Source organism: Thalassophryne amazonica, chromosome 5 (genome assembly GCF_902500255.1).
Source record: "Thalassophryne amazonica chromosome 5, fThaAma1.1, whole genome shotgun sequence".
NCBI lineage: Eukaryota > Metazoa > Chordata > Actinopteri > Batrachoidiformes > Batrachoididae > Thalassophryne > Thalassophryne amazonica.
Window position 1 is genome coordinate 64,514,461 of NC_047107.1, and position 16,234 is coordinate 64,530,694.

Consider the following 16,234-nt stretch of genomic DNA (forward strand, 5'->3'; position numbering starts at 1 on the left):
ATTCATGGCTTATTATTCGGTGGGACCGAGGCTGTATGTTCCATCTTTAAAGTCATGCAAATACTCTTACCAACGCACTCAAACACATTAATTATTAGTAAATCTGTTAATACTATATAAGTGTTTCCTTTCAAACAGGGATCCTTCTCATATAAAACAGTTGTCAAAGGTGAATAGAGTACGCAGAGGCTCGATTGTTTAAAAAAAAGGTTTTAATATAACTAAGGTTGGAAAAAGTTGTACTTCAATCAAAACACAAGACTGATGCAGCTGTTGCATGGTCAAAGTTATAAAATCTAAAGTGTTGCTGGTTCAGCTCGCCTTGTTTCGACAATCCCAGCAGTCTCTCATATGAATCAGCCAACTTTACTTTTGGCAGTGTACTGTCATGTGGGGTTAAATATTTCTTGCTAAGATGAAACACAGTCATCAATGCCATCCAAAAAATGTTTGAGGTTTCAAACAAACAGCAGTTATGTGGGCAAAACTGTTGCTGCAGTGTTGCTGCAGATTAGTCATAGCTCTTCATCTCTCCATCTGACTCTGCTTTCTACACCGACATCGCTCTCACACACATCTTCCACACTCTCACCCCAAAGTCAACATGCTGCAGGGCACTTACATCTGGACGGGCCCACATGGAGAGAGGAAGTAAGAGTGGAAACCAAGAAGGATGAAGACTCGAGAGGAGCAACTGGAAGGGCAAAATGGTAACATGACCCACCAACCTACACACAAATGGATGTGCATACATATGCAAACATGCTTTGACATTCAAGGCAACATGTGCACACACACACACACACACACACACACACACACACACACACACACACACACACACACACACACACACACACACACACACACACACACACAAACATCCGCACAATATAGTTGCTATAAGAGAGAAATCATTGGCTCGTATGTAACCGTATCCACCTCTCTTATAGGAAGCCTGAATATAAATACAAACAAGGAGAGAAAATATATCCTTACTACTCCATCTGTCATACACTCTGCATCTCCTGAGGGCCACAAATCAATCACTGCCAAAATACCTCAGTTCCCCACTCTGACCAGAAATTGCACCCACAAATGTGTACGCATTTTGTAACCCACACATTGTCTGGCTGTTTGTGCATTTGTATTCACTTGTTGATGTAGCCATTTGAATGCCAAAAGCAGAGCTTGACAGCATCAAAGCCAAATACTTCAAGCTGTGCTAAAAGGTTTTATTCCCCCCTAAAACAACCATATAATTAAACACACTACTTAACACAGAAAAAATATGTGCACCAGAATGCTACATCCTTAGTGTACGTGATGAATGTGTTTTGCTTGTGGGCCAAAACTTAAAACTACCCATAGATGCAATACATGAAATGCATAGAGCCGTCTCTGCACCCAGCTTCAATATGTATAATGCATATGTATTCATGGTCAAAAAACAAATCAGCTTGAATCAGTTTTACAGCCTTTTACAGCCAAATATCTGCTTACAGCTCTTTTGCTGCAGATAAAATATCCTACATATAAAATTATACTGCCATCATTAATTCATACAAAATACGAGGTCTATTAGAAAAGTATCCGACCTTATTAGTTTTTTCAAAAACCATATGGATTTGAATCTCGTGTGATTACATCAGACATGCTTGAACCCTTGTGGGCATGCAAGAGTTTTTTCACACCTGTCGGTTACGTCATTCGCCTGTGGGCAGTCTTTGAGTGAGGAGTGGCCTACCCTCTCGTCGTTTTTTCATTGTTTAGGAATGGCTCAGAGACTGCTGCTTTGTTTGATCAAAATTTTTTCAAAACTGTAAGGCACAACTGAATGGACACCATTCGATAAATTCAGCTGGTTTTCGGTAAAAATTTTAACGGCTGATGAGAGATTTTGGTCTGGTAGAGTCGCCGTAAGGACGGCCCACGGCACCTGACGGCGATCTGTGCTTCGAGGCGGCAGCGTCTCACCGTTTCAAGTTGAAAACTTCCACATTTCAGGCTCTGTTGATCCAGGAAGTCGTCAGAGAACAGAGAACTTTCAGAAGAAGTCGGCATGAGGAGTTTATTCGGACATTCCATTGTTAACGGACATTTTGTAATGAAAGAACGTGCGGGCAGAGTCGCATGTCGGGCCGGACCCGACCGCGGGGGGTCGCGACAGGTAAAACACCTCCATTGGAAACCTTAACGGGCAAGTTGGAACATGCCCAAGCTGTTAAACAATTTCTCAGTTACTCACTTGTTGAAAGCCATCAAAAGCCGCCTGAATTTTACAAATGGTTTTCAACACGGAGGTGTTTTTCCTGTTGCGGCGCACACAGATTTGCCGAGTCGTCACGGAAACTACTCGGCGAATTTGCGCGCACGTCTTTCATTAAAAAATGTCCTTAAACAGTGGAATGTCCGCATAAAGTCCTCATGCCGGCCTCTTCTGAATCTTCTCTGTTCTCTCACGACGTCCTGGGTGAATTAAGCCTTAAATTAGGATGTTTTCAGGTCGACGACGGTGCCTGGAAGCGCTGCACGATGTCCCGCTCCGTGGGAAGTCCTTACACCGACAGAAACACCCCATAATCTCTCATCAGCCGTTAAACTTTTCACTGAAAACCAGCTTAATTTCTCGAATAGTGTCCACTCGGATATTCCTCACAGGTCCAGAAAAAATTTTGATAAAGCAACGCGCGCCGTCTCGAGCAGCGTGTGAAACAAAGGAATTCAGCTGAGAGGGCGGGACCACATCTCACTCAAGGCCTGCCCACAGGGAAATGACGTCACCGACACGCGTGAAAAAACTCACGCATGCGCACGAGGGTTCAAGCATGATTGGTGTAATCGCACGTCATTCAAATCCATATAGTTAAAAAAAAATAAATAATAGGGTCGGTTTATTATCTAATAGACCACGTATATACAACAGGGAGAAATAATAATTAGTTCACAAAGAAAGAAAATATGTGAGGACAGGAGGCAAGTTTGCAATGAGTAAAGCAGAGACAAATTTGTTCTGGAGCATCGGTGTGAAAAATATTAAAGAAGTGAAATTAGTTACAAGTGCAGCTGCTGAAAAAGGAACAGCTTATTGAAGACCGTGTGGCAGGAGCATGAGAGTGTTAAATTGTGTGCGTGTCTGACTGCATGTCGCTCATGAACAAAAGCTTCCAACACAGTTTCGTGTCAAAATGTTAAAGACAACAAGAGGGCAGATTAGTCAACATGCATGTTATTCATCAGCAGCCACGAGACACAGAGCACCGACAAGCCGCTCTATCAGTCTGAACAGGATGGATTCATGGATACATGATGGTCTGCATTTTGCATCATCAATCTGACAGAAGATATTTTTACTTTAAAACAAACAAACAAACAATAAAGAGCCAAACCATCAACCCTTTCTTTTTAACATCAATTGAACATACATTTCAGTGAGTAGGTCCAATTAAGTACTAGAGCAATTTGTTTCTTTAGAACAGATGACCCATGTTGGCCTGTGCACCAGCAACATTCTCTGTATATTTCTTTTGTGTATTGTTTTGTAATTTGTGTCAGTCGCATGGCCCAAGCAGAGTGTCACCCCTTTGAGTCTGGTCTGCTTGAAGTTTCTTTCTCAGAGGGAGTTTTTCCTTAACACTGTCGCCTGTGTGCTTGCTATGGGGGTTGGTAGGTTAGACCTTACTTGTGTGAAGCGCCTTAAAGCAACTTTGTTGTGATTTGGCGCTATATAAATTGAATTGAAAAGTTGGCCTCAGATTTTTGAGCTAGATTTTTTTTCTCCCCATTGCAGGAGAAAACCCACAATGACAAGGAAAATCAATTATCACATGCAATTTGCAGCTGTTTGAGAGAAGAACATCTTGTACAAGGAATGGCAATTGCAATGACTTTAATAGGGTCATAATGTGCAAAACCAGTCTCTCTGCATGCTGAAACTGCCCTATTAAAATAAACGTGGTTATAAGAGCTCCCTTTAGACTTCTGTGACATATACTTATGTGTTCAAATATCACCAAACTCATTATCAGAACCCACTCCCTCTGACTTACTTTGCGACTAGAAGAACCTAGGGGCAGGCAATGTGGCCTAAAATTAAAATCACAGTATGTTTCACTTTTTTGACAATGACAGTATTACCAGTATCAGTGTTACCATTTTTTACACTGTATGACCCCTTTAATAATTATCTTACTTGAGCAAGAGTTTCACCTCAACTATGTTCATTTTCAAATCTCTTCCTTCTAAGTTAAAATCTTATGGACAAATCCATGGGTGTGTTTAATTAATGATTGTTAAGGGCCCTGTCACACTCAGCCGAATGCACTGCATCCTGAAAATTTTGATGAAAACAATGGGGATGTGGTCAAAATGGAAAATGTTCCTCTTTCAAGTCCATACTTTGTCCTGATTATCCCCTGTTTTCACAAAACTGATTTCTCATGGGGTTGATGGTATTGTGCAATTCATATGCTGCACTATCCCACTGGTGATAACTATGACTCCAGAGTACCATCCACCTCTAGAAGTATCAGTGTTTGAAGTATCAGCTTCTCTCCATTTCAAGCAACAAGAACATTAACAGGTTGTTTCTTACCAACCTAGAAGTAATTTTCTTGGGAGCATCACATCGGTATCTGTGGATTAATTTTTTTAATAACAAACCTCCACTTTCCATTTGCATGACTGAAGTCATGCATTGCACGACCCTTAATGTCTCCATGAAACCATTCATGTCCCACATACTTTGGCTACCCAAAATTCTTTTGCATGTGAAGATCCACATTTAGCAGATAAACATAGCAATCCTTTAGTTCTGCTGATTCTGCCACACAGGACAGATGAATGAGTGGAGGCAATAACAAGGAGTCTTACCTTTGATGCCAAACTTGGTGTTTCCTCCACACTTGATAATGGAAAACATTACAACGAAACCCACAAGGGCTGCAAAGGCGATGCCCAAAACCACATACATCTGCATGACAAGAAAGCAATTTTATCAATTTTCAGAATTTAAATTTAAAGGATACAGCCCAGAGGGACACAAACATTGAAAAAGTAACAAATATCTACAGGAGAGAATGGCCTGAGGCCTTCTGCAAAGAAAAAACAGAAGTGTCTTACAGCGACTTTGTCTTCAGGTGGATCTAGGGGGGGCCCATCTGTTGATTTGAGGCAGGGAAAGAAAGGGAGCAATAAAATACAGGAAAAAGAAACAAATCATGATGTGTTGTATGGGAAAATGATACTTAATACAATTCCCCCATTAAAACAATAACTTGCATGCATTGTCATATAAAAATGATTAAATCTGCTGATTTAAATACTAGCCAGTTGCTTTTGATTAAACAAAACAGCTCCGTAAGAGTGAATTTAGTTCATCATAAATGGATTTTAAAAAAGCCAATATGATATTTCAATGCAGAAGCTTGAAAGTACTGAACACTGGGATTATTGTTTTTTATTTATGTAAACAACATTTGTGATTGGAAATATTGTTTTGAAATATAATATAACAATACCTGTGGTTAGGTCTGCAGGACATAGTAGGAGACAGAGAAAAGAATAATCAGATATCAAATAAATCAACTTTAGAAATGAATGCTTCAAATAAAATTATTTGACATGCAAAACAAGAATTCACACCACAAAAACCATGACAAACTAGCAAATAAAGTCAGTTTCATAAGTATATAGACACTGACACAATTTTTGTAATTTTGCCTCTGTAGCTTCTTTCACTCATCTCCACAGTCACTCAGTGTTTGAGAATTGCTTACTCCAGATAGATTTACCCGACAGTAAATGATTTATGTAACTGATGCCCAAGACATAATTAGTCACTTGGAAATGTTCATGTATTCATCCCTGACTCGTCCAATGAAAACTGTGTAGATGATTTGTACTAACAATAATCCTTATGTTTAGTTTGTCCATTTGCTTACTGCCTAATAAAATGGAGGGACTGTATAAAAATGGCTGTAATTCCTAAATGGTCAATGCAATAATTTTGTTAAACTTCTTGATTTATGGCCAAAGATCTGCACTCCAATCTCTATTGTTTCATTTCAATGTCATTGTGGTGGTATGAAGTGACAAAAAGAGGATCTAACTGTATAGCAACTTATATTCAACATGAATATAGATCAAAGTCAACTGAAGGTCAGTATCTCAAATTAGAAAAACCACACAATTAACATTGATTTTTATATCTCTAGTTGCATCTGCATTTTGCCACACTAGGGAAAAAGGCAGGAAAAGCATCCTGAACTAATCTATCCACCTTATTCCTGGGGGTGCTGCTGTAGAAGCAATTATGGGTGCAACTTCCTGTTAGACACGGGAAGTAGCAATGCGCCATCGTTTCCCAGTGGTTTTCATTCCCCGTACCATTTTATTTGAATGTTTATTGTTTTCTTTTCTAAACGATGATCAGCTCCCATAGCATTTAAGCTCGGGAACATGTTGCACTGTTCGCGGTTGTACTAACAACAAGAAAGTTCAATCTGCGGCTACAACGGTGATGTTTTTAATATGCAGCCGGACTAAGAGAGTTTCCACTGCCGACTGAGGGATGAGGAACCCAGAAGGATGTGGCTGAAAAAACCTAACTTGAAAAGACCACCTAAAACTTTATACGTGTGCGTTTTTCACTTTGTTGACAAAAAGCCCAGAGAGGAACCCCTACTTTGTGTCTGGGATATATCAGACCACCAGAGAAGCTAATGAGAATTGACAGCAATGTCACAAGAATATCAGATATTAGTTACAGGTAGTATTAATCATTAGCTGCAACATGTATTACCCTTTTCTGAACAGTTCAAATGTAACGTGCGTTTGGACTGCTGGTCAGTATGAACCTAAAAATACCACAATTTAGTACAGACATAACAAAATGTTCAACAATGCAGTATTTTAATATTAATCTGAATTTCATATTGTAGCTGCTATTATATAAGTTTTCTCTTGGTTTCTGGAGCTGTTACCAGTGGAAAGTCGTGGGGTTGATGTAAGGTTAATGGTGTAATTGTGTAATGAAAACCCTAATGCATCACTTCTTGATAATTATGTCCTGTGTTGCTGCTCTGAGATGAACAAGATGAGATGGATCAGGGTGAGGAGCTTGCTTACAGTAGCAAAGTCATCATGTCAGACCCAGGGATGGAAGATCGCACCTGTTCAAAAGGGCCACCCTTTAGCTGGCTGTATCCTAGAGAGTGACGCAGACTCCCTTCTGTATACAGGGATTCCATTCACAGAATTTCAAACAACAGCCTGCCTACAACCATCTGTCCCAGCTTCACCATCAATGCCAATTGTGGACCAAATTGTAATGAGTTTGATGAAACAAAGACAAAATGTTGTCATGGCTGGTTTGGCACACCGATTTAAAATATCACAAGGTCAGGTCACCAAGGCAGTGAGGATCAGGGGCGTCGGACTGGAGGGGTAATGGGTACTATGTACCCAGGGCCCAGAGCACGGGGGGGCACAAAAAACTGGCATTAAATACATTTTTGTGTTGCATGTTATTAATGTCCATACAATTCATGTTGTAAAAGAATATAATTAGAATGAATGTATAAATGTTGCAAAACATAATTCTGCTCTAACAATAATATTGAAAGATCTCTGAGGGCCCTTCCACCCCTGCACAGATGTACAATGGTTTAGTCCAGGCGCACAGGCGACACCCCCCCACCCCCCCCCACACACCCACACACCCACACACACTGTATCTGACAGAAAGAGGAGGTGTTTAGTAGAGCTGAAACAACTAATCGATTTAATCGATTATTAAAATAGTTGTCAACTAATTTAGTCATCAATTAGTTGTTAAATAGCTTTGTTTTACCACAAATGTTTCGTTTCTTCCATATAAATCAACCGTTTCTGCAGCGCAGCTTTGCTTTGAACCTTGAACCAATCGAAGCAGTGATTTGCAGATCGAAGCAGTGCTTGACAGCAGCCGGACTAAGCAGTGCTTCGATCTGGTGTTTTGTTGATTCAGTATTTTATTTCGCTTAATCTTAATTTTTCCCCACTAAAACCCCAAAGAGCATACGTCTGTGAGTAACATTTACCTTTTTATGTTAATATGACCTGTTATGATCTTCTGAAACAGTTGATAGATGTATTTTATAACTTAAAAACGGGACCGATGCTAACGCGTTAGCATGTCTACGGCGTTTTCAATGTTGAAGTTAGCATTAAGCAGTTGCAGCTGTCAGCACATTTGTTTTCTGTATAATAATTCATGGCTCAGCGTTTGTTGTCGTAAAAGAGTCAAATGTATTACAAATTGTAATATTTTATTCATTTATTTTTATTTATATATCAATAATAATACTAGAAACAACAATAATAATAGTAATAATAATTAATAATGCCACAATACAGTTTTAGAGAAACGGACAAAAAGAATCTGATAAAACAAAACAGAAGAGATTAAACCAACTAATAATGAACATAAATAAATATAGAAATAACTGTTTCCTGTGAACACTTAGTGACTCTTAAACCTTCACTTCATCCCTGTTTTATTAAGTTTAATGACAATTTGTTTGGTCAAACCACATCTAAGCTGTGTTTTTGCACAAGAAAAAAAAAATAAAATGCAGTAAACTACACATTTGTGTCTTTTTTAATGAAAATATCTTATTAAATATAACATATTACACTTTCATCAGGCCTTTAAAATACTTTCGTGGACTCTTGCTGTAATATGTGGTCAGTGGTTGAGATAGTTGCTGTAGGCATCTAAACCTGATGGAAATCTCTTTGTGGTGTGTCAGTGATGTATGTATGTGCAAAATAAAAAAACACTACTCCAGGTATGTTTTTGACGAGAATATAACATAACTTTGTTACAAGGTCAAACGTTGATGTTGTGTGACAAAGGCCTTTTAATAATAACTCACTTAAAGAAATAATGGCAAAACTCACATGTAAGTAAAAAAAAACAAAACAAAACGATTAATCGAAAAAATAATCGACCGATGAACTGATTAGTAAAATAATCGTTAGTTGCAGCCCTAGTGTTTAGGCTGAAATAAAATATGTCTTTCCTAAAAAAAATCAAAGTCTGGATTTCAAAAAAGAAGAGAAAAAAGGACAGGGAAAGAAAACTAAATGAGGGAAAGCAGCTGCTAACCAAATTCTTTGAAAAGAGAGGTGAGCTTGAGCTTGGTATATTGAGTTGGGGGGTCTGGGGGACCAAATTGCACCATTTTCTAGAAAAATGGTGCAATTTGGTGCGTTCCTGTGCATTTTAACAGACAGGAATGCACCAAATTGATTAAATTAAAGGGTTCTGACTCCCAGGTGTGATGTAAGGTATACGAGGTCTGTTAGAAAAGTATCCGACCTTATTATTTTTTAAAAATCCATATGGATTTGAATCACGTGTGATTACATCAGCCAAGCTTGAACCCTCGTGGGCATGCGAGCGTTTTTTCACGTCTGTCAGTGACGTCATTCACCTGTGAGCACGCCTTGTGGAAGGAGTGGTCCACCCCCCTCGTCGGAATTCCTTTGTCTGAGAAGTTGCTGAGAGACTGGTGCTGTGCTTGATCAAAATTTTTCAGAAACTGTGAGGCACATCCGAGTGGATGCCATTCCATTGGAAGCCTTAAGGACAAGTTGGAACATGCCCTGCTGTTAAACAATTTCTCAGATACTCACTCAACTGAAAGCCACCAAAAGCCGCCTGGTTTTTACAAATGGTTATCAACACGGAGGTGTTTTTCCTGTGCCGCTGCACCGCGCCGGCTGCGAGTCAACGCGGCAATCTGTCCGCATGTCTTTCATTAAAAAAAATCTCCTTTAACAGTGGAATGTCCGGATAAACTGCTGATTCTGACCTCTTCTGAAAGTTCTCTGTTCTCTCATGACGTCCTGGGTGAACAGAGGCTTAAATTTGGAGGTTTTCAGCTTGAAACAGGATGACGACGTCGCCTCGGAGCGCTGCGCGACGTCCCGCTCCGTGGGAAGTCCTTACAGCAATAGAAACAATCCAAAATCTCTCATCAGCCGTTAAAATTTTCAACGAAAACCAGCTTAATTTCTCGAATGGTGTCCACTCGGATGTGCCTCACAGTTTCTGAAAAAATTTTGATCAAGCACAGCGCCAGTCTCTCAGCAACTTCTCAGACAATGAAAATCCGACGAGGGGGCTGGACCACTCCTTCCACAAGGCGTGCTCACAGGCGAATGATGTCACCGACAGGCGTGAAAAAACTCAAGCATGCGCACGAGGGTTCAAGCTTGGCTGATGTAATCACACGTGATTCAAATCCACATAGTTTTTTTTTTTTAAATAAAACTGTCGGTTTCTTTTCTAATAGACCTCGTACATGATGTAGACCTGGTTTGACTACGCATTAGAAATTTGGTGTTTGCGTTAATAAAAAACAACATAACAGTGGGGGGGGGGTCTTTAATATGGCTAGTATCTAGGGCCCAGAATTTGGTGCTACACCCCTGGTGTAAGGTAATCACACATTACACCTGATAAGTGATGACTGTATATTTAAAAGATTCAGAAATTTGAGGCAGAGCAGAACCTTCTTTGCAACAAATTCATCCACTAATGTTAGAAGCAGATGTGAAAAGGAGAATTTCTGGAGGTGTTTCGTGTGTCTGTAAAGACTTTGTCAAATATAATGTCAAACTCCAGGTGTTCAGTTAGTGTCCGCAGACATATCACTGTCTGCTCGATCTGGAGGAATGTAAAAATATGGCTTAGGGTTTATTTTAATGAAGCTCACATGTATTCTGTCACATTAGTTCATACATTATAACTAAGTAAAGTTACCCACCTGGAGACCTGCCTTGACCTGTCATCCATGAACACCCTGCTGTTTGTATTCACCTGATGCTGAAACTCAAACCCAGATTTTTTATGGCTCCTGCTGGCCTCTACGTCTGCTTTAAGGTAAATAAGTTGTGTCCCAAGACCTTTTTTTTAGCAGAACGCGACCGACCTTATTACTGTGCAGGCCCTGATACACCTCAGAGCTTTTCAGATTGTTTATTGCCTCCCTGCCCAAAGCGAGAGCTAATAATGTAGTTAAAAATGCTCCCGTATGTTATCTTAGACCACTTCTTCATGTCATCCTCTCACCTCTCTATATCTGTAGACAACAGGATTGTAACGTTGTCTCGTTTGAACTGTGACAGCTGATGTTTATGTCTCTAAGCCTCGTAGAAAGTGGATTAGTGCAAACAGTTAACATGTAAACAAAGAGATGAGATGAAAGCATAGATTTGATGTTTTGGTGAAAGACACTTTTGCATTTCTTCATAATTGGTGTAAATAAAGTCCAAAACATAATGTTCATGTTTCCATCCCCTGACTTAAAACTGATTATTATTTACAGGTTTTGTCAAGTTTTAGAGATTTGCTTTCAGTTTGAGTTTGAGGAAGATAATTTTAGAAATTTTAATTCTTTTTTTCTGTGTGTGTATTTCTAGTATTTAAAATGGCATAAACAAATTAAAATGTGTGAAATTCCAAGTGTTCCAATACTTTTGGAGGGCACAGTATCCTAACCTTATGATGAGTGCAAAATGAGTGTGGTATTATTCCTGTTTTGTTTAAGAATGTTTAATTTTCACTGTTGCTGCACTTTGTGTCAAATCATAGTCATATCATACGAGGTCTATTAGAAAAGTATCCGACCTTATTTTTTTTTTTCAAAAACCATATGGATTTGAATCACGTGTGATTGCGTCAGCCAAGCTTGAACCTTCGTGCGTATGCGTGCGTTTTTTCACGCCTGTCGGTTGCGTCATTCGCCTGTGAGCAGGCTTTGAGTGAGGTGTGGTCCAGCCCTCTCGTCGTTTTTTTCATTGTTTAAGAATGGCTCAGAGACTGCCGCTTTGCTTGATCAAAATTTTTTCAGAAACTGTGAGGGACATCAAAGTGGACACCATTTGAGAAATTCAGATGGTTTTTGGTGAAACTTTTATGGGCTTCAAAGAGATTACGGAGTGTTACTGTCACTTTAAGGACGGCCCAGAGCGACTGGTGGTGCACCGCGCTCCGAAGCCACTATCGACAGGCTGAGCGACCATTTCATTTCTAAACAGATGGCTGTATGGATCCGTGACCATCGTGTGCAATTTCTCTGGTTATCACAAGAGCTGGACATCAACCATTTTCCGACAGATTTCACTTTTAACAAGAGATTTTGTCATGGAAAGCCGAGCGGAGGCTTCGCGCATCACGATGGATTCGCTACTGGAACGAGACAAAACCACCTCCATTTTGGTCTCACAGGACGGCTTTGAGATGGCGTTCAGACAACTGTTGGTGGTTTTTCCATCGAGTGATTATCCGAGAAATTGTGGATGTCCCTGGACATGCCAGAACATGTCCTGTGAGGCGTTGCTTTGCGCCATGCAGCACCCCCGCGACACATGAAGCCTCCTCTCCTCTTTCCATGACAAAAACTCCTGTAACAGTGGAATGTGCCGTTCATTTCCAAACTGGACGCTGTGTTTTATCCGGGATGTCATCTGGCTAGCACAGGAATTGTGAAAAGACGTGGACATCAGCACTTTTTCGGCACATTGAGACAGACGTGCGGAGGAATTCCACACGTCGCGGTGGTGCCGCATGGCGCAAAGCAACGCCGTGATGAAGCCTCACAGGACATGTTCTGGCATGTCCAGGCACATCCACAATTTCTCGGATAATCACTCGATGGAAAAACCACCGACAGCTGTCTGAACGCCATCTCAAAGCCGTCCTGTGAGACCAAAATGGAGGTGGTTTTGTCTCGCTCCAGTAGCGAATCCATCGTGACGCGCAAAGCCTCCGCTCGGCTTTCCATGACAAAATCTCTTGTTAAAAGTGAAATCTGCCGGAAAATGGTTGATGTCCAGCTCTTGTGATAACCAGAGAAATTGCACACGATGGTCACAGATCCATACAGCCATCCGTTTAGAAATGAAATGGTCACTCAGCCTGTCAATGGTGGCTTCGGAGCGCGGTGCACCACCAGTTGCTCTGGGCCATCCTTAAAGTGACAGTAACACTCCGTAATCTCTTTGAAGCCCATAAAATCTTCACCAAAAACCATATGAATTTCTCAAATGGTGTCCACTTTGATGTCCCTCACAGTTTCTGAAAAAATTTTGATCAAGCAAAGCGGCAGTCTCTGAGCCATTCTTAAACAATGAAAAAAACAACGAGAGGGGTGGACCACTCCTCACTCAAAGCCTGCTTACAGGCGAATGACGCAACCGACAGGCGTGAAAAAACTCACGCATGCGCACGAAGGTTCAAGCTTGGCTGACGCAATCACACGTGATTCAAATCCATATGGTTTTTGAAAAAAATAATAAGGTCAGATACTTTTCTAATAGACCTCGTATATCATACTGATATGAAAATTCAGTAAGGTATATCTTCTTCTATTATACATTCCAAATCTAAAGTGAACTCTACTAGTGTTTACTATGGTACACATAAATATCTTTAAAAAAAAAAAAGAGAGAGAGTAGAGCCACTTAGGTGCCTGGTCTTGAGGACCAGGGATGGTAGGTTGAAACGCTTTTTTATCCCATGGGAACTCTCCCTACCCACCTAAGGGGCTCAAGAATATGGACAGCATGTATATAAGTGAAATTTACATGACAATTTATATGACAATATTGACATATGATAATTTGGCCATATTGTACAGCCCTACTGTCAACTCGCTGAAAACTGAATATTAATTTACATCTACAATAAAAGAAAATGCTTAAAGTGGCAGAGGTTAAGAGGGGTCAGCTGAAAAGCAAAAAAGAAAAATGCTTAAAAAGGTAGGGAGTATAGGGGGCAGAGCCCCCCCAGAAGCTGAAAGGTTTTAGTCATGCTCATACTCCCAAGAACAATTTTACTGAAAAGGTCTGAAGGACCTAAAGGACATGGTTAGGCAGCAAGGAGCTTTTCCATGCATGTGAGAGGCAAAGAAAGAGAAATGCTTAAAAAGGGAGGGGGTCTGGGGGGGCGCAGGCTCCCCATCAGCTGAAAGGTTTTTGCCATGCTAATGCTCCCTTGAAGCATTTACTCAAAATAAAGTCTGAAGGACCTAAATGACATGGTGAGATGCTGATGAGCTTCGCTCATTCGTGTCCTCGACATATGCATATTAATAGCACTTAGCTAGCTAAAAACTGTGCCTGTGCAGTTTTAACCATTCTTCCCCTTTCTGACTGATGCATAACACATGGAATTTAAGTAAAATACAAGTTAATACTGTGGTGTAAATGTAGCTAAATGTTTTAAAGACCTCCATTTTCTGGAAATTATGTGGTTTTAAGGTATGCCTTGAACAAGCATAGGACTGACTAGCATATTACATGATTATGACAATAATGGATAACTGCATGGCTAATCATAATTTACATGAAAAAGTGTTAAATACTTAAAAGGAAAGGTGAGTCAAACACATTTAAAGGAATGAGACATCAACTGTTTTCACGTCTGATACAATAGATACTAAATTCTTCAGTATCTGCCAATTCCACCACCAATCCATTACCATTTTCCTTATCTTCAAACAACTTGTCTGTTAATAAATGTGTTTCTCTGGATGTACTTTCCTAACTGAGCCATCTAAAAACACCAGCTCAAACTCTGAAATAATTACTATACTGTTCTAAAGAAAATGTACATAGCCAACAACATGACTCAGACACACAATAAAAACGTTGTATTGTTGTTGTTGTTGTTGTATGTTTGTTTTATTGTTGATGTTGCTGTAATTTTATTCCAATATCTAATCTTGTAATTTTGGACAATTTAATTTTAGACCTGCACACTTCTAACAAAAATATGGGAATATATATCTTAATTTCTTTTTTATTTATGCAATGCACAGTATAATGTATAATACATATTTCTTAAATATACGTTGCATTAACTATTGAAAGAAGAGAATGAAAATATGTTTGATGGGTATTAAATGCAAAACTGTCAATCTAAACATATCCACAACACTTGGTTTAGCTTTTACAGTACTGCTGCAGAATTTAGGTAGAGCTGAGCTTGAGTTCTTGCTTTTTTTAGGTCTTGTTAATTTACATCCATATTTTACTTACCATAATATATAGGATCCTTCACGGTTCCTGCACATTAGGACAACAGAGAGATCACATTTCAGAAAAGGTTCAAATTTCAAAGTTGTGAGCTCACTCTTACATAAAGTACTTGTATTTGAGAAGCACCTGGCATTGGTTGAACATAATAAAAGACAAAAACTGTCAGAGCTTGCACTGACATGAATTTTGACAACAGGAGTACAACAAAATTCAGCTCAGCTGAATGCCATTTCACCTCCTGTTCAACCATCATTTACAGATTTTATTGCAAAAACTCAGATTTCCATGTGTCTACAGTTGGCTTCATTATAAATTCCACTGTGTGATTGTAGGCAACTGTTCAAGGTCACCGTGTAGCACATTCTCACCACCTGGTACTTAGCTGAATTGTTATCATTCATATATACACAATAGGGCTGCAACTAATTGCTTGTATTATTTCTGGTGATAATTACTCTCTTGATTGCTTTGTGGATCAACAATTTAAGCTCTGTTCTCATTTTTATGGATATCCATCTCTGAAGGTCACAGTCTACAACCATGAGAACCCGGCGTGTGACGATCACGTTTGCCCAGAAATATAATCTAACACTTGGTTTGGTAATGTATTTTAACAGACCTGCACCACATGATGTGTGCAAAAACAACCGTACCATGTGCATAATTGTGTGTTGCCCGTGGAGATCAACGGGGTCCAGATTGGGTAGTGTTAATAAAATAGGTACACAGTAAATTTTGCAGAGTAAAATTTACTCTGCTGGGATAACATTTGATCACAGCCCAAATAGAGTTAAATATACTCTATCACAGGGCTAAATCAACTCAACACAGTGTAAAATCAACTCTTAGTGGAGTAAAAACACTTGCATTGACCAGATGATGTCGCTGACCGAATGGTCAGTCCTACAACTCAGTCTGCCCTGCCTTCACTGCGCATGCGTCATTAGCCGCGGTTCACCGATTATCACCTCATTTCTGCTTAAAACTACACTCCAGTCATCATCTATCTCAGCGACAGAAGGGGTGCCAACTCTCAGGCATCTGGCGTGACACTCACGCTTTCAGCATCAATCTCACGCTCTCACGCTCAAGGAAGAAATGTCATGCCAAAATAAAATATCTCCCATTTATTTTCTGTTGA

The 16,234-nt window shown here is 39.8% G+C and overlaps 1 protein-coding gene across 2 annotated transcripts in view; it reads right to left on the bottom strand.

Moving 5' to 3' along the window:
• Positions 1 to 16,234, bottom strand: part of ntrk2a (neurotrophic tyrosine kinase, receptor, type 2a) — a 274,950-nt gene that overhangs the window by 195,795 nt on the left and 62,921 nt on the right. For both annotated transcript variants that reach the window (XM_034170439.1, XM_034170438.1), the window contains exons 10-13: positions 15,094 to 15,120; positions 5,520 to 5,531; positions 5,122 to 5,159; positions 4,873 to 4,972 (exon numbers count right to left, since the gene is read on the bottom strand). In XM_034170439.1, the coding sequence (XP_034026330.1) occupies positions 4,873 to 4,972; positions 5,122 to 5,159; positions 5,520 to 5,531; positions 15,094 to 15,120 (177 nt within the window). The remainder of the gene's footprint in view (positions 1 to 4,872; positions 4,973 to 5,121; positions 5,160 to 5,519; positions 5,532 to 15,093; positions 15,121 to 16,234) is intronic.